General features: G+C 35.9%; 2 protein-coding genes and 1 pseudogene across 2 annotated transcripts; all 3 read right to left on the bottom strand.

Moving 5' to 3' along the window:
• Window positions 1-2,170: 2,170 nt before the first annotated feature.
• LOC118748653 (zinc finger protein 177-like) lies at window positions 2,171-3,645 on the bottom strand. Its single transcript, XM_036483237.1, has 2 exons — window positions 3,080-3,645; window positions 2,171-3,010 (listed from the first exon to the last, which is right to left on the bottom strand). The coding sequence occupies exons 1-2, from the start codon at window positions 3,443-3,445 to the stop codon at window positions 2,345-2,347; spliced, it is 1,032 nt and encodes a 343-aa protein (XP_036339130.1). The 5' UTR covers window positions 3,446-3,645; the 3' UTR covers window positions 2,171-2,344.
• A 3,085-nt stretch (window positions 3,646-6,730) lies between these two features.
• Window positions 6,731-12,687, bottom strand: LOC118748311 (zinc finger protein 184-like). The gene is made up of 6 exons (XM_036482685.1): window positions 12,331-12,687; window positions 11,363-12,025; window positions 8,248-8,300; window positions 7,803-8,193; window positions 7,026-7,685; window positions 6,731-6,846 (listed from the first exon to the last, which is right to left on the bottom strand). The coding sequence occupies exons 1-5, from the start codon at window positions 12,562-12,564 to the stop codon at window positions 7,035-7,037; spliced, it is 1,992 nt and encodes a 663-aa protein (XP_036338578.1). The 5' UTR covers window positions 12,565-12,687; the 3' UTR covers window positions 6,731-6,846; window positions 7,026-7,034.
• A 1,997-nt stretch (window positions 12,688-14,684) lies between these two features.
• LOC118748652 lies at window positions 14,685-16,170 on the bottom strand (annotated as a pseudogene).
• Window positions 16,171-18,471: the final 2,301 nt, after the last annotated feature.

The following is an 18,471-nucleotide window of genomic DNA, read 5'->3' as shown; positions in this document are numbered from 1 at the left end:
GATTTACGTGGTCACAAATACAAAAAATGCATTAAATAATCTATTCGGCCCTATTATGGTTATTAACGTCGACGTCGATGTAATTTTTTCATCAAAAAATAGCCGCCGTATGTCCAGTTTCAGCTACGCTGACCACAGTATTGTAAAACCTGTCAGATAAGTAAAAAAAAAGGGAAGAGGAGGAAATAAATAGTTAATTTTTTTATTTTGCCACATACATAGATTACACGAAATTCGTAGCTCTCTTGATAGCTCTTTCTGAAATAAATTACTAGTTTCGGTTTATTTTCTAAAGAATGTACACGAAAAAAACTGGTCACAGTTAAAACGTTCTAAAACATAAATATATTAATGGAATTCAACGATATTTACATATATTTACATCTAAACTTAGTTTTATTGAAATTCGTTAAAAAAGAGTTAATTCTCTTTGTAATAAGCAAACGATCGCAATTTTGACTTTATGTCCTTCATTAGCCCTTGCACAGAAGTTTCAGTGATTTCCTTGGAAACCAGCTGCCATTTATTTTTGAATTGTTGTGCGTTTTTTACAGCTTTGTGGGTCTTAAGAAGTTTGGATTTCATAACGGCCCAGTAGGTTTCGATCGGCCGATGCTCTGGACAATTAGGTGGATTCACCTCTTTTGCTACAAAATACACTTTGTTTCTATGTTACCATCCTAAAGCCATTTTTCCGTAATGACATATCGCGAGATCAGGCCAAAAAAGCACTGGATCTTTATGAGGCCGTATAAGAGGTAAAAGTCGCTTTTGCAGACACTCCTTAACATAAATTTCTTGGTTAATTGTACCAGTGCTTACAAAAGGATCACTTTTGAAGCCGCATTGGCAAATTGCCTGCCAAATGAGAAACTTTTTGGGAAATTTGTCAAACTTTTTGTTTTTATATTTATCTGCAACATTGCCTCTTTTATTTGCAGTGTGAAATTCGCGGCCCCGGATTTGTTTAAAATCGGCTTTTACGTACGATTCGTCATCCATAACAATACAGCCAAATTTTTGTATGAGACTGTCGTACAATTTCCGAGCACGTTGTTTCGCCAACAAATTTAGCTTACCGTTGCGATTAGGTGCTGCATTCACTTTGTAAGAACGTAGTCCTGCTGTTTTGCATACTTTTTGTATATACGAAGACGACATGTTTAATTTTTTGCCGACATCTCTTACCGAAAGTCCAGGATTTTTCTTAAAAGCAGATAACACTTCCTTTGCCTTAATTTCGCAAGCAAATCCTTTTTTTCTGCCACTACCAGGGTTCCTTTTTAAAGATAAACATTCATTGTATTTTTTAAGCACATAAGTAACGGTAGACTTTGGAAATTTTAGCTTTTTTGCGATGTCGTTATGGAACATGCTGGGATTTTCCAGCTTTTTGCGCAATATTAACTCGCGATCGATTTCTTTCTTGGTCCTCGTTTCTACACTGATTTTTGTTACTAAAAAGATATGATGCAGTAAGGTGGAAAATGCTTCCAGCTTTTTAAGTGTCTACCGATTTTTATTTTAATGTTATGATTAACCGAGCTATGCTTGGTTATGTGCGACCAGTTTTTTTCGTGTACATTCTTTATTTTGGATATTTTTCTCTTGTGAGAACACAAATTTCCTGTTCGCGTACTATTTTGGATATTTTTCTCTTGTGAGAACACAGGTGACATTTCGCCGGAATTTTGCTGTTGAATGTTTTTTACTGGAGATTTTAACAAACGTACCTAATATTTATTTGTGACCATTTTTTACGCTCTTGCATCTTGACACTTTCCAGATTTTAGTCAGAAAAGATAAGGAATGGACCTAATGTTGACTAACCCTGTACTTGGTCCTTGTATGACCTTTATTGTGTAAAGGAAAATAAAATGTTTAACTGTCAATTTTTAATCAATTGTTTTTGTGTTACCGTTTGTAACTTTTATATTAATTTGTAACACTCCTGCTCACACCTGATCAATGAACTGGAAGATACTTATGGAAGCATATCTGTTTTGTTCTGCAATCAATAATTTATACAAACAGGCGATTCAAGGATCAGTTTGTGGTTCTCGCCATCTTTTGGTCTATTTAATTTAAAAATCCGTTTTCCTCGAGTTTGGCTTTTTTGAGTTATCACAGTTTTGAAGTAAATGAGCCATATGTACATATGTATGTACAAACAGTTACAATTCCGTTTTTCCTTCCTTTAATGTTTTTATTTTATTGTTAAATTTCCCCATGTACGACAGTCCTTGGACAAATATATATACATCTATTTCGCTCCAATCATGTAGACTCAACCCGACTACTATGTGAATCACTTAATCCTATTGATACAAATATGTAAGAAATTTCACTCATACGCATCTCCGATAGGATTAGAACCTTTTGCAGGGCCTTTGTTATCGGCGTCAGCACGCAGAACGTTATGTTTACTCTTCACATGCCATAGCATCGTAGGCCGTTGATTGAAACGCATATGGCAGATGACGCATTCATAGCGTAATGCATTTTCATGCAATTTCATATGGGTCTGTAATGTTATCTTGCGAGAAAACTTTGCCTGGCATGTTTCGCATTCATAATTGCGTTCCTGGGAATGTACAACAGCGTGATTTCGTAGGTGAAAAGCCTCATAGAAGCTCTTCTCACACTGATTGCATTTATGTTGGCGCTGGCCAAGATGCCGCTTTTCATGCATAGTTAACATTCCAGCTGTTATGAAACTTTTGCCACAATAAGCACAAACAAAAGGCTTGTCGCCATTGTGCCGCCTAGTATGTGTATTCAGTTCTGTGCGGGTATAAAATGCCTTGTCACATTTGAGACATGTGAAAGGCTTTACATTAGTGTGCCGTTGTTCATGCCCACGCAGGTTATGTGCGCCGGAAACTGCGAAACCACAAATTCTGCACTTATATTTTTGTTCGCTGCCAGAGGCTGTAGAATCCTTTCTAGTCACCGAAGTACCCACCTGTCGCACAGCTGGTTTTGTAGTTTTGGGAGTGGGTTGGCCCTCCTGGAAAATTTTTTTATGTACATAGTACTTACATATAAGATAAATAACAATGGAATATGCAAAGCTTACGATTTCATTTGCTTCAACAACCACTGCATCATCATCCATTGGTGCTAATACTTCTGTTATAAAATCGTCCTCTTCACTCTCCGGCATAAATTCCTTCAAAGTTGTGGAATCAATTTCTACGTATTGATCATCAGTTGAAAGCTTAGGAATCTCCTGCTCAGTAATGGTCGCCACTTTTTTAGGTTTTTGGCGTTTTGACTTTTCCGATGCATTCCAATCATCGAAGTGTTTTTCAAATATGTGATCCAAGAATGTTGTGTAAACACCAAATTGTTCATTGCACGATTTACACTCCAGAATCATAGAAAAATTGGTGGTAATAAATACTTCGCCGCAGTGAAATCTTTGCACTGTAGCAGCAGCCATATTTCTAATGTATAAACTTTTGCTTCTTCAAATGTGATATACCAAAATATTGGATATAATTGTTTATAGTAATTCCAGCGGCCAATTGTTTTGGAAAATAGGTTTTTTTTTGCTCGCCTATAGTTGAGCGAAAAACGATAAATATGCGAGTGGTCGATACTTAAACTCGATGGATTTAATTCGCAAGTTCTTTATACCATGTTCTGACCGACAACGAAAACATATTCACCGGCCATAACAAACGCTACACCAAAAAAAAAAAGATAACACTTTGAAACGAGTTTTGGGATTGTGGGCTGAAGGCTGTTCACATCGGCTGTTAGTGTTTTCGTTGACATTTCTTATATCCTTTGTTTACAGTTTTGCTACAAAAAACAAAAAATCCTTTTATTTCATTTTCTTTTCATTAACCTTTTTCTTGTTTCTTATTTTAAGTTGGCCAGCCAATCAACAATAAATCTGAAGTGGCGTGGATGATAAAACAACAGGCTGATTCTGAAACTCTCTGGGAGTTTTCTCTTTTCTCTTTCCTCCTATCATGAGTAAAAATTCCGTGAGGATTTTTTATATTAAATGGTGGAGTTGAGCTGTAAAAAAAAGTGTCAAACAGCTTTTTTGAAGTTTGAGTTTCCTCCTCCCAAATTTTCGGGAAAAATGCTTCTCCCTGGTAGTTATTTGAGGATTTCTTTCTCGGGAGATACAAATTCCTGGAGAACAAACTCCCCGGGAGTATTCAGAATTAGGCTGTGACTTCCACTTCGATAAATAATTGAAAAAATCCAGTGCAGACACCGATTGGAATGAGTGGAGCGTGAGTTTTCAAGTAGTTTTCAGCGAAAACTATTTTTGTTTGACAGATTTTATATGGACGAAAACACAAGGTTTAGGTCGAAAGCCAGTTTAATACCATGTTCTGACCGACATCGAAAACATGTTTTCGTTGCTAAAACTAGTTTTCGACCTAAAACATGTGTTTTCGTCCATGTAAAATCTGTCAAACGAAAACCAGTTTTCGCTGAAAACTACTTGAAAACTTACGTTCCAATCGGTGTCTTCACTAGTTTTTTTCGATTATTTATCGAAGTGGAAGTCATATTTTATCAAGTTTAATACGCTATTTCGTATTTATTGTTAATTGGCTGGCCAAAGTAAAATAAGAATGAAAGTAAGAGGTTGCTAATGAAAAGAAAATGTGGGAAAAGCATTTTCGTTTTGTTTTTGTGTAGCAAAACTGCAATGAGAGGATGTAAGAAATGTCAACGAAAACACTAACAGCCGGTGTGAACAGCCTTCAGCCCACAATTCCAAAACTCGTTTTCAAAGTGTTTTCGTTGTCGGTCAGAACATGGTATTAGCAACGAAAACATGTTTTCGATGTCGGTCAGAATCATGATCCAACTACACAAGATCTGACTAGATGAAGCAAAGAAAAAAAGTAATTTTCTGGCTGACGTTTGTAATTTCGGCGCCATGTTATTTTCTGTGAAAAGTAAACAAAGAATATTAAGACGAAGCATAAAGAAAAAATGCAAGCAATGTTGTGCACATGTTTGTAATAACCAATTTATTATTTTTGTATGTGTTTTTGCATCCAATCACCGCGCACTTCATTTTAATTACTTTTACACAAAAAAAATACTTAAAAATCACTGAAATAAACTACCGACAATATACACATAAACAAAGGAGCAAAACAGAAATAGCAAACTTCAAAATTACGAACGTCACACACTCTTTTCTCAATTGGTCAGATCTGTTCTAATTGGTTCATGGGTCAGAATATGATATTAGGACGAATTTACACGCACAATTGACCACTTGTGGAGATAGTTTTTCACTTTATTTTGAATTATACCCACTACCAACGAAAACTTTTTAATTTTTTTATTTCTACAATGGCTTACAGGCTAACCTAATATTCACGCACGCCGCCGATTTACTGTCAAAAATTTCTCATGCACATACAAGTTGTATGGAGCCAACCGAAATTGAACGGCGTGCGTATGAAGCTAACTCAATTTTCAATTCTTGTCCTGCGTGACATTTTGATTTGACGTTTCGCTCAATGAAATCAAATACAAACGCATGCAAGCTAATTTCGGGGACGCAGAAAAAATTCGACGGCGTACGTACAAAAGCGCAAGCCGCGAATATTAAAGCTCAGTTAGTCTAGACTTAATTTTCGTAACTTAACTTAATATTTTGGCCAACCTGTTATAAGAGAAACTATGTTGGCGGTTAGTTAAAACTTAACTTACCGTAAGAACTTCAACATAACCTCCAAATTTTGATCGTAAATTTTTGCTTATTTTGTATGTAAACACACTCATCTCACACATGTAAATAACCAAAAATACTTTCAAATCTATTAGAATCCACTTAAACAAGTAATTAAATACCTTTCAACATGAATTAGCAGATTGAACTTTTCTATTGTTTACAATTTGGTTGCCAAAAACACTACAGCTGATCGTTTGACACATTTACCAGAATTTACCAGCAAAAAATTCTTGGACTAAAACTGGTAACTTTTGACAGAGAGAGAACTGTATTTACTCTCTTCTTTGTCCTCTCAATAGTCAGAGAACCGAGTACGGGATCGATTTCCTGTAAAATCTGACTGATTCTGACTATTTCTGACTAGTCCGGACTCGTACGGGATCGCAACTATAATATGTAGTTAATCAATATCGTATCACAATAATTCACTTCACAGTATTCAGTCTGGCAGTAATTTTGAAAGTTGCTTTGAAGATTATTTACCTTTTGGTGGGAATTTTTCTCTTTACATTGCCCAAACAATAGATAATTAAGTGACAGTTCACTCCGTTCCGTTACTTCCATTATAATCCAGGTATTACCTTTGAAGGTATGTGGTGCATACATATCGTCGTTCATCGCGCTATACCTCGTATCCGCCAAATGCAATACCACGTACCGTACCGAAAATTTTGAAAAGGACGAAGAAACTTTTTTTTCAAAACGTTTGAATGGTTTGCTAACTAAACTTACTAAATATGAGCTTCTACTATAATTATTTACTATTAAATTTGTCAAGTAGGGAAGTATTTTTTCCATGCAAAAAGAAAAATAAATATAAAAAATGTATTTATAGTGTGTATGGAAGAAAATGCATGGAAATAATTTCTAAAAATCAACGCAATTTTTAGCAACTTAAAACTTTTTCTAGAAAATGAGCCATAATTAAAAATACTGAATAAACCAAAGAAAAATAGGAAAAATTTGTTAAAATGTGTTCCTATTATTTTTCCACCACTGCGTGTATATTTTTATACTCTAGTTTTTCATATTTATTTTCTATTTAATCTCTTTATATTTATGCAATAACTGAGATGTATGTAGATTTTCCTTTCAATGTTGATTTATTTTATACAACAAACCCATGATACAAAAAAGAAGGTAGTTCCATTGTCACTTTTTCGTCGCCATATTAACAACCTGACAATTAAGTATATTGTGACATTTCGTGCTACCGTATGCAATATCTAAAATACTCCAAATTTATTATTAATTTTTTATTTATTTAAAACTACCTTCTTTTTTGTATCATGCAACAAACCTAATTTTGCTAGTAAAGCTCTCCGATAAGATCAATAGGTTTAACAGAGGCTTTGATTTCCGCATCTGCTCGAAGTACGTTATGTTTACTCTTCACATGCCAAAGCAACGTAGGCCGCTGGTTGAAACGCATATGGCAGATGATACATTCATAGCCTAATGCATTTTCATGCAATTTCATATGTGTCCTTAGCGTTTTTTTGCGAGTAAACTTGGCGTGGCATGTCTCGCATTCATAATTGCGTTCCTGGGAGTGTACAACAGCGTGAATTCGTAGGTGAGAAGCCTCAAAGAAGCTCTTCTCACATTGGTCACATTTATGTTTCCGTTGGCCATGACGTCTTTCATGGCTAGTTAACATCCCAGCTGTTGTGAAGCTTTTGCCACAGTAAGCACAGACAAACGGCTTTTCGCCAGTGTGCCGCCGGGTATGTGCATTCAATTCTGTGCTTGTATAGAATGCTTTATCACATTTTAGACAGGTGAAAGGCTTTATATTAGTGTGCCGTAGCTCATGGCCACGCAGGTTATGTGCGCCGGAACCTGCGAAACCGCAAATCCTGCACTTATATTTTCCTTTGCTGCCGGAGGCTGTGGAGTCATAAGCCCGCAACTGTCTCGGAGTTTGCTTTATAGTTTTGTGAGGGCGCTCGTCCTCTTCCTGGAAAAATATTTTACGAAAATATATACAGTCTACGTATGTACTTATTGTGTACGTACATACATACATGTATGTATACAAATAAGATAATTAATAATGCAAAGGTTAAGAGCTTACGATTATACTTTCTTCTACAACCACTACATCATCACCCATTGGCGTTAATTCTTCTGTTATCAAATCCTGTTCGTCACTTTCCAACGAAAATTCCTTTAAAGTCTTAGAATCGATTTCTATGTATTGATCATCTGGTGGAAGCTTAGGAATCTCCTGCTCAGTAATAGTCGCCACTTTTTTAGGTTTTTGGCGTTTTGACTTTTCTGATGCATTCCAATCATCGAAGTGTTTTTCAAATATGTGATTCAAAAATGTTGTGTAAACACCAAATTGTTCATTGCACGATTTGCACTCCAGAATCATACAAAAATTGGTGGTAACAAATACTTCGCCGCAGTGAAATTTTTGCACTGCAGCGACAGCCATATTCCTAATGTGTGAACTTCTGCTTCTTCAAATATGGTTAGGAATGCAAACGATGCATCGATGTTTTGCTGGGCGATACATCCTCGATATATCTACTAGAAAAGTGAAAAAGTCGACATCGTTCCTTTCATACTAGACATGATACAAAAAAGAAGATTGTTCCAAGGCATATTAAATATGTGCCTTGGGTAGTCCCATTTAATTGACATTCATAGGGCCCTGTCACACGGTCTGGCAACCAAATTGTAAACAAAATAAAAGCGCACTCTGCTAATTCATGTTGAATCATATTTAATTACTTGTTTAAGTCGATTCTAATGAATTTGAAAGTATTTTTGGTTATTTACATGTGTGAGCTGAGTGTGTTTACATACAAAATAAGCAAAAATTTACAACCAAGATTTGGAGGCTATGTTGAAGTTGACAGAAGTTACCATTTTTTACTAGAAAGCGATCCCGTACTTTTCAATGTTACTCTCTCGCTCTGAGCGAATTTTTATTTTTTGACAGTTTTACTACAACTTTTCCAACAGTACTTCAGAAAGCATCAAATGCTCTTCAGAATACTCATTTGTACTTCAGAAATAGTAAAATGTACTTCAGAATAGTAAATTGTACTTCAGAAAAAGTAAAATGTAATTCAGGATAGTCAATTGTACTTCAGAAACCGTAAAAAGTATTTCAGAAACTGTAAAGTTTTCTTCAGAATAGTCAATTGTACTTCAGAAACTGTAAAAAGTATTTCAGAATAGTCAATTGTACTTCAGAAACCGTAAAATGACTTCAGAATAGTCAATTGTACTTCAGAAACCGTAAATTGTACTTCAGAAACCGTAAAATTTACTTCAGAAGACGAAAGTTACTACATACATATTGTAATTATTTAAATGGTATATAAAATAGTATTTTTAAATGTTTATTTTTTTAATATATTTTCCAAATTACAAGTCCATAGAAGCAGTTTGTAAATATATTAAAAAGTAAATATATTTAAAATCACTATAATATATTACAATGTGTACGAATTTTCGTCTTCTGAAGTACATTTTACGATTTCTGAAGTACAATTTACGGTTTCTGAAGTACAATTTACGGTTTCTGAAGTACAATTGACTATTCTGAAGTACATTTTACGGTTTCCGAAGTACAATTGACTATTCTGAAGAACATTTTACGGTTTCTGAAGTACAATTGACTATTCTGAAGTACAGTTGACTGTTCTGAAATACATTTTACGGTTTCTGAAGTACAATTGACCATTCTGAAGTACATTTTACGTTTCCTGAAGTACAATTGACTATTCTGAAGTACATTTTACAGTTTCTGAAATACATTTGACGCTTTCTGAAGTACTCTTGGAAAAGGTGTAGTCCGAGTCCGAGGAATACGGGATTGCACCTTGTGATTTGCGTAAATGCCAACCAGCTGTTTTTGATCAGCTGTTTTCCTGTTGGCAAATTGCTGTTGGCAAAAATTTTTCCAGCAGAAACCATCAGCTCCCCTCAAAATGTAATGTCACTTTGCTCTCTAAATTTCCCCTACTTTGCAAGTTTTTTGCGTACGCAAACGCAAAAACTTGTAAGTTTTGGTTAAACATGAACAATTAACAGCTACGCGAACGCAACTAATAGGTGCGTTCGTTTAAAATCTCCAGCAGAAACCAACCAACTGCCAAATTCCGGCGAAATGTCATCTGTTCGCTTGCAAGAGAGAAATATCCAAAATAGTACGCGAACAGAAAATTTGCAGAAACTTGCAAGTTAGACGAACAGCTGATATAATTTTTGTTTACATTCAAAAGTGTAAAATTTAAAACGTACGAAAAGTTATCACAAAGTGTTATACTGACACAGTTTATTGATTAAACAAATAACTACTTATTTCTTACAAGTTTAATTAGTCGCATTTTGTAATTTTTAACTTCCAAACCATCAAATTCAATTTTGTGATTTGCGTAAATGCCAACCAGCTGTTTTTGATCAGCTGTTTTCCTGTTGGCAAATTGCTGTTGGCAAAAATTTTTCCAGCAGAAACCAGCAGCTTCCCCTCAAAATGAAATGTCACTTTGCTCTCTCAATTTCCCCTACTTTGCAAGTTTTTTGCGTACGCGAACGCAAAAACTTGTAAGTTTTGGTTAAACATGAACAATTAACAGCTACGCGAACGAACCTAATATTAGGTTGAGCTGTTACGCAAGCAAAAAACAAACTCAGCTATCACTTCACATTTCTGCTTCAATTTTTTCAAGATTTTTTAATTTGAAGTCTTCAAACTAAAAACAAAAGCACCAAAAACGCACCAAGCACAAAACTCAAAAATTTTCGCGTTTTGAATACCCACTAAATTTGGTGCGAAAAGCATCAAGTTGGCAACAGTGAATGTAAACAAAAGTATATTATGACGTCAGCGATTGGGTGGAAGCTGTCAAATCGACGAAGAGAGGGTTAGCGGTCCGCGAATGGCGCGACCTTTATTTTCTGGATCGTGTTCGTTTCACCATGGTTGTCAACCATTTGACATTAGGTACTTTCAAAATCTTTTCCAGTGGTACTTGCAACGCAATTGAGAGGAAGAGAAAATTATCAGAAAAAGTTATTTAACGCACAACTAGTAAAGACTTGCAACTTACGCCATTTTTACATTTTCTGACGCGCAATTTTCTTTTTGATTGGGAATATTTCCCACCGTCATAAAAATAAAAAAAAAATATACACTGGACTTAAATTGTTCATCCATATGTTCATTTGACTAATTATTTCTCATCAAATCATCCTCTTAAGCACTGTTTATATTTACATTTGAAATAATACCATGTCGGACCGACAACGAAAACACTTTGAAAAAGAGTTTTGGGATTGTGGGCTGTCAACTGTTCGCACCGCCCGTTAATTGACATTTCTTTCATCCTTTGTTTACAGTTTTACTACGAAAAAAACAAAACCAAAATCTTTTTCTTCCCCACAGTAAATGTACTATGCAAGTGATTCGCTCTCCCATTCGTAATTCGCTCTCTCATTCGTGATTGGCGCCCCAATTACGAACCGATTCATATATGAATTTATCTTCGCGTGTCTGAGAAACTGCATTCCAAACTTCACTAGAGATTTCCAAAAACTTATCGAAAAACATACGACAATCTTTAATCAAGGCTACCATAAATGCTTACTAATTACTAATTAATTTGACTTTCAAGCTTCTCCGATAGAATCAATATCTGTAACAGAGTTTTTGCTTTCGGCATCCGCACGCAGTACTTTATGTTTAGTCTTCATATGCGAACGCAACGTACATCGCTGGTTGAAACGCGTATGGCAGATGATACATTCATAAGCTAACGCATTTTCATGTAATTTCATATGTAGCTCGAGCGATCTCTTGAGGGTGAACTTGGCTTGACATGTCTCGCATTCATAATTGCGTTCCTGGGTGTGCACAACCGTGTGATTTCGCAGGTGAGATGCGTGAAAGAAGCGCTTCTCACATTGATCACATTTATGTTCCCTCTTGCCAAGATGCCATTTTTCATGCTTATTTAATATTCCAGCGGTTACAAATCTATTGCCGCAATAACAACAGATAAAAGGCTTTTCTCCATTGTGCCGTCTGGTATGGTTGTTCAAATCTGTGCGCGTATAAAATGCTTTGTCACATTTTAGGCACCCGTAAGGCTTTATATTACTGTGTCGTTTCTCATGGCCTCGCAAGTTACTAATGTCATTTGCAGCGTACTCGCATATTCTACATTTATATTTTCGTTTTCCCTCGATGGCTGTCGAGTTTTTATAAGTCGCTAAAGCTCGCAACTTGCGCCGAGAAGTTTGCGAAATTTTAGGAGTGGGCTCCTCCTTTTGTTCATCCTTGAAAGATAGTATATGATGCAAGAATCGTGTATATAATGTACATATATACCGCACATTTCCTGCAAGTGTCATAACTCAAAATCCAGTTAAGTATGCAGAAATGTCCGCTACCCGTTGCTCCATGTTGTGCAAAAATTTCGTAGCTGTGAAATATGTATGTAAATTCTAAACTTTAAAGCCGTTTTCCTTCATGATTCAATAATAATAAAATTATTAAATCATGGTTTTCCTTGACCTTTTGATTTTTTGGATTGACTCTGCAGCAAATGTGCGAAATGCATTACTGTAATCAATGTGCTTACGGTTATACTTACTGTAACATTCACCGCGTCATCGTCTGTTATCAAATCCTCTTGTTCCTCACCTTTCAAGGAATATTCGTTCCAACTAATGGGCTCAATTTCTATGTATTCAATACCTCTGGGAGACTCAGCGAATTCCTCCTCAGTAACAGTTGCCACTTGCTTATGATGCTGGCGCTTAGTTTTTTTTTGTCTATTTAAATACTCGAAGTGTTCTCCAGATACGTGGTCCATTGGAAAATAATTATTTGTTACTCGTCCGGATCAAAGTTCCCGATTAAATAGTGCTGGAAAACTATCGATGGCATTATCGATAGAATCGATGGTTTTTCATTATCGAAAACATTTAAGCTGATGCCAGATAAAGGCCCTCCACATAGAACTTCGGCGTTGCGTTGGCGTTGGCGAAGCTTCAACAGCTGACTATGAATACATGAACTCAAATGCAGCCGTCCACATAGCCAAAATTCGACAACACGAAGCAAAAAGATGGCCAACTCTCAAATTTTCGCGTGCGTCGCTCGTCAGCTGTTGCAAATAAATAAAATTATGAGAAATATTTTTCCTTTTTAATCAAGCGCGGGCAAGAAATATCGTTTTTAATGCAATTATTGATATGAAATATTAATTTATCTGTCGTTAGAACAATAAATCCGAAATGGCGTATTAAAGATGATAAAATATGACTTCCACTTCGATAAATAATCCAAAAAAAAACTAGTGCAGACACCGATTGGATTGAGTGGAACGTGAGTTTTCAAGTGGTTTTCAGCGAAAACTTGTTTTCGTTTGACAGATTTTAGAATGGAACATTCTCCTTTTCTGTTGCAAATTTATTATATTGTTAAATAGTCCCAAAGCTGCCGCAAAATTATTTATTTATAGATATATGTATTTATTAAAAGCAACATGAACTCGCAGTTTTAGCAGCTGTTTTCCTAAATTGTAGCAGTGCTGGAAGTCCCCAGTGGAATATTAGTTTAGGTACTAAAATTTAGGTAAACTCGCACACAGCCTAAGGCTATTTTCAGCCTAAGGATATTTCAGCTAAATCAGTGTTGTACAAATGACATGTAAACAAACCGACTGACGTTTTTATAGGAAATAGTGCTTTTTGCGTTCCTATGCACTTCTGCATCTGTTCTCCTTTTACTCTTATTTGAGGGAGTAAAATTGTAGTTTGACAGTTCCACAGGTTTTAGTCCGAAGTTCAAAGGAACATACTTATAAGGTTCTTTGCTTTCACTGCTTTCTGTTTTTGTTTGCACATGTAAATCAGCTGATCGGACACTTTTCATGAACTTACAGGAAAAAAAACTTCGAACTAAATCCTGTAACTTCTGACTGGGAACATTTGCTCAGTTAGTCTCTCAAATGTGTTCCCGCTTACAGGTTTTATGTCAATAGGAGTGACTTCCTGTAAGTTCTGACTAAATCCTGTAAACCGGACTGCTATTGGAACAGACTACTTATTTGACGTTAGCTTTGTTGTTGCCATTCTTTGGACTAAAAATTTGGTTTTTTGCGTTCCTTTACTTTTCCTGTTATTCTCTTTTGGTAAGCGCATTTTGCTTACGCTCTGGCATTTTGACACTTTTCAGATTTTAGTCCAAAAAGATAAGGAATGAACCTATTATTAGAGGGAGTACATCCGAAGAATATAACAACTACATAAAGGAAATTGCAAGTACGTAGGTGAAAAATGCAAAAGCTAAAAAAAGTTTAAGCTAAGATTTTTTTCCGATAACGCCATATTGGATCCGCCATTTTCAATTTCAAAAATCCCACCTCAGATTTTAAATCATCGAATTCGAAAAGCCCTCTTATATAAGTTTTTGGTGAATAAGAAAAAAATTATAAAATTCGCCAGCCATATTGGATCCGCCATTTTGAATTAATAAAATCTGATATCAGATTCGAAATCATCGCCCTCGAAAACTTCCTGTTTATATGAGTTTACGCTGAAAATGAAAAAAATTATAAAATTTAGTCAGCATATTGGAGCCGCCATTTTTAATTTCGAAAATCTGACCTAAGTTTCTAGGTAAGGCAAGTCAAGACTAAGTCTTGCATAACCCAGCTTTAATATTTTTGCAGGACCCAGGTTGCGAAGCATGTCGAACAAAGACTCGTTTTATTGTGTGGAATTATTTTAATGCAACAACAATACGCATGCAATTACAAATTAATTTGACTCGTAAGATTCTCTGTAGCTGTAATTGAGTCTTTGCTTTTTGTATCTGCACGCAGTTTAGTCTTCACATGCCAAAGCAACGTAGGTCGCTGGTTGAAACGCATATGGCAGATGATACATTCATAGCCTAACGCAGTTTCACGCAACACGGAACAAAGCCTTTGATTTAAAGACCCGTTTTATTTGTGTTGAATTATTTTAATACAACAAAAATACGTATGCAATTACAAATTAATTTGACTCGTTAGATTCTCCGATAGAATCAGTAGCCGTAATTGAGTCTTTGCTTTCTGCATCTGACCGCAGTACGCTATGTTTAGTCTTCACATGCCAAAGCAACGTAGGTCGCTGGTTGAAACGCATATGGCAGATGATACATTGATAGCCTAACGCATTTTCATGCAATTTCATATGTGTCTTGAGCGTTTTTTTTGCGAGTAAACTTGGCTTTGCATGTCTCGCACTCATAATTACGTTCCTGGGTATGCACAACAGCGTGATCTCGAAGCTGAAAACCATCAAAGAAGCTCTTCTCACATTGATCACATTTATGTTCCCTCTTGCCAAGATGCCGTTTTTCATGTCTAGTTAATATTGCAGCGGTTATAAAACTTTTACCGCAATATGAACAGACAAAAGGCTTTTCGCCATTGTGCCGTCTAGTATGCGTGTTCAATTCCGTGCGCGTATAGAATGCTTTGTCACATTTTAGGCAAGTGTAAGGCTTTATATTACTGTGTCGTTTCTCATGGCCGCGTAAGTTGTGAATGTCAGTTACAGCGAAGCCGCATATTTTACATTTATATTTTCGTTTGTCCGCGATGGCTGTCGAATTTTTATAAGTCGCAAATACTCGCACCGGTCGCCAAGTGGGTTGCGAAGTTTTAGGAGTACGCTTCTCCTCTTGCTCCTCCTGGAAAAATAGTATACGATGTATGTACATGGATCATTGATAATCAAATGAGCTTACGGTTATATTTTCTGAAACATTTATCGCGTCATCATCCATTGGCGCTAGCTTTTCTGTTATGAAATCCTCCTCTTGTTCGTCACCTTCGAAAGAATATTCGTTCAAACTAATGGGTTCAATTTCTATATATTGAATTTCATTGGGAGACTCAGTAAAATCCTCGTCGGTAACAGTTTCCACTTTATTTGGAAGTTGGCGCTTTGTTTCTTCTGCTGAATTCCAATCATCGAAGTGTTCTCCAAATATATGATCCAAAAATTTACTATAGACACCAAATTTTTCATTGCACCACTTACACTCAACGGTCACGCAAAGATTGGCGGAAACGAATACTTCGCCACAATGAAACTTTTGCACTGTAGTAGCTGCCATATATCTAAAGTATAAACATTTTTTTTTAATGTGCGATAAATTGTTTATTTTTTTAGGGGTTTAAGTTACTTCTGAGCTGTATGACAGGCAGAAGATTTATTTGGCCAGCTCTCAGGCTACAGCGCCAACTCCAATTCTAAAATAATTTCGCCAAGTCTTATAAATTTACATTTATATATTTAAGAAACTGTGTTATTTGTTTATGGTAATTGCGGCAGTAAATTGTTTTGGAAATAGAGTTGCGAATGATGCATCGATGTCTGCGAAGTAGAGCTGTCAAACTATCGACGATACTATCGATAGTATCGATAGTCTGGTAACTTGAAATAACTATTGATAGTTTTAGTACTATCGCTACTATCGTTTTATTTAGTCTGTTCCAATAGCAGTCCAGTTTACAGGATTTAGTCAGAACTTACAGGAAGTCGTTCCTATTGACATAAAACCTGTAAGTGGGAACACATTTGAGAGAGTAACTGAGCAACTGTTCCTAGTCAGAAGTTACAGGATTTAGTCCGGAGTTTTTTTTCCTGTAAGTTCATGAAAAGTGTCAAACGATCAGCTGATTTGCATGTGCAAGCAAAAACAAACAGCGGTGAAAGCAAAGTACCTTATATTTGTAAAAAAATGGAATTAAACAACGAAATGTTTGAATATGTATAGATTTTAATAATTATTTAGTGATATTTCAGCTAAATCAGTGTTGTACAAATGACATGTAAACAAACCGACTGACGTTTTTACAGGAAATAGTGCTTTTTGCGTTCCTATGCACTTCTGCATCTGTTCTCCTTTTACTCTCATTTGAGAGCGTAAAATTGTAGTTTGACAGTTCCACAGGTTTTAAAAACCTGTGGAACTGTCAAACTACAATTTTACTCTCTCAAATGACTACATCTGTTCCTTTGAACTTCGGACTAAAACCTGTGGAACTGTCAAACTACAATTTTACTCTCTCAAATGAGAGTAAAAGGAGAACAGATGCAGAAGTGCATAGGAACGCAAAAAGCACTATTTCCTGTAAAAACGTCAGACGGTTTGTTTACATGTCATTGGCACTACACTGATTTGGCTGAAATATCACTAAATAATTAATAAAATCTATACATATTTAAATATTTCGTTGTTTCCTTCCATTTTATAACAAATATAAGGTTCTTTGCTTTCACCGCTTTCTGCTTTTGTTTGCACATGTAAATCAGCTGATCGTTTGACACTTTTCATGAACTTACAGGAAAAAAATCTCCGGACTAAATCCTGTAACTTCTGACTAGGAACAGTTGCTCAGTTACTCTCTCAAATGTGTTCCCACTTACAGGTTTTATGTCAATAGGAACGACTTCCTGTAAGTTCTGACTAAATCCTGTAAACCGGACTGCTATTGGAACAGACTAACTAATTGATAGCGTATTCTCTTTCCTAGCGCTTTTGACTTTTGCAGTATTGGTTCAAGGAGAACAAATTTTGGCAGCATTATTTCATGAACGAACGAATAAACAAGTATTCTTTTTCGCACCGACGTCATTTTTGCTGCCATGTGAATGAAACGGAAAGAAACTATGTGTATGAATGAAACAACCGATTAAAAAATTACATTATCAACAATTATTATTAGTGGTATTCATCTAAACCGATAACTTTATCAAGCAGATAATCCTATAAGTTGAACTGCTTTGGCAGTTTCAACTCGTTCTTCTTTTCGCTCTATTCTTTGTTTACTTGTGGTACACAAATGTCAACGCCCAGGACGGCGCAATCTTGTATTCTATCATTCTTGGGTATGCAAGCATCGCATTGGAAACAAAAACAACAACCTCATTTTGTGTTGATGCTTGAAGTGTGCACATCGGCGGATAAATGCATCCAAGCCATGTTATTTAATTGAATTTTTGATAAATGAGGCTAAATTACTATAAGTATATGTATGTACGTACATACAAGTAAAGTATAAATAAATTTAAGTAACACATACATAAAAAAGTTAAGTTAAAAGCATTGCAATTGCATCATCCGCGACTTTCCATGTTTACGCTTTGAGTACAAAATCACTTATGAGCCGCTCGCCGTCTGTAGCAAACGACAGCGAGCATGTTGGCGCATATGTGCGCGCAGATGTTCGTCGTGTGTAGCCAGTTTAATTCACTTCGTTCGGAATGGAAAAGTCGACTCAGACATTAGTCAAAAATCGGTGTTTTGCTGAAAAAACTCGATTTTTTGGAATCGAGGTCAGCTGCCTCAAAACGACAAGAATAGACTCCCACTCGATGACTTTTCGACTTTTTTCTACTAGCCCTACAAAAAATGGCTGACCCGGTGCATGGACTTCACCACTTTATTGGTAGATCTACCAACTTTTCAGCTGTAATGTCGTAAAGTGGGAATGGGAGACGTTTAGGAGGCCACCCCCAAAACTGTGGGCCAATAACTAAACATTTCCCTAATAATAATATAATTGAATTAAATATAATATATAATAATATGAATGTAATATAATTGTACTAAGGGGAAATTACTTTCATTGCTTCGACGGTGGTTCATAAATCGCCACGCTTACTTTCTATCTAAAAATATTCAACGCTTCCATGGAAATACCCATGATACAATA

The sequence above is a fragment of the Rhagoletis pomonella genome, unplaced genomic scaffold (genome assembly GCF_013731165.1).
Source record: "Rhagoletis pomonella isolate Grant_MI unplaced genomic scaffold, Rhpom_1.0 Rhpom_scaffold_00013, whole genome shotgun sequence".
Lineage (NCBI taxonomy): Eukaryota > Metazoa > Arthropoda > Insecta > Diptera > Tephritidae > Rhagoletis > Rhagoletis pomonella.
The sequence above is the reverse complement of the archived record's forward strand: the minus strand, read 5'-3'. Positions and strand labels throughout refer to the sequence as shown.

Coding starts and splice junctions, on each gene's coding strand:
- LOC118748653 (XM_036483237.1), bottom strand. CDS start 3,445: ATGGCTGCTGCTACAGTGCAAAGATTTCACTGCGGCGAAGTATTTATT. Junction 3,011..3,079: donor TTGTTGAAGCAAATGAAATC/GTAAGCTTTGCA, acceptor AAAATTTTCCAG/GAGGGCCAACCCACTCCCAA.
- LOC118748311 (XM_036482685.1), bottom strand. CDS start 12,564: ATGGACCACGTATCTGGAGAACACTTCGAGTATTTAAATAGACAAAAA. Junction 8,301..11,362: donor ATATTGATTCTATCGGAGAA/GCTTGAAAGTCA, acceptor TATCATGTCTAG/TATGAAAGGAACGATGTCGA. Junction 8,194..8,247: donor CTAGTAGATATATCGAGGAT/GTATCGCCCAGC, acceptor CCATATTTGAAG/AAGCAGAAGTTCACACATTA.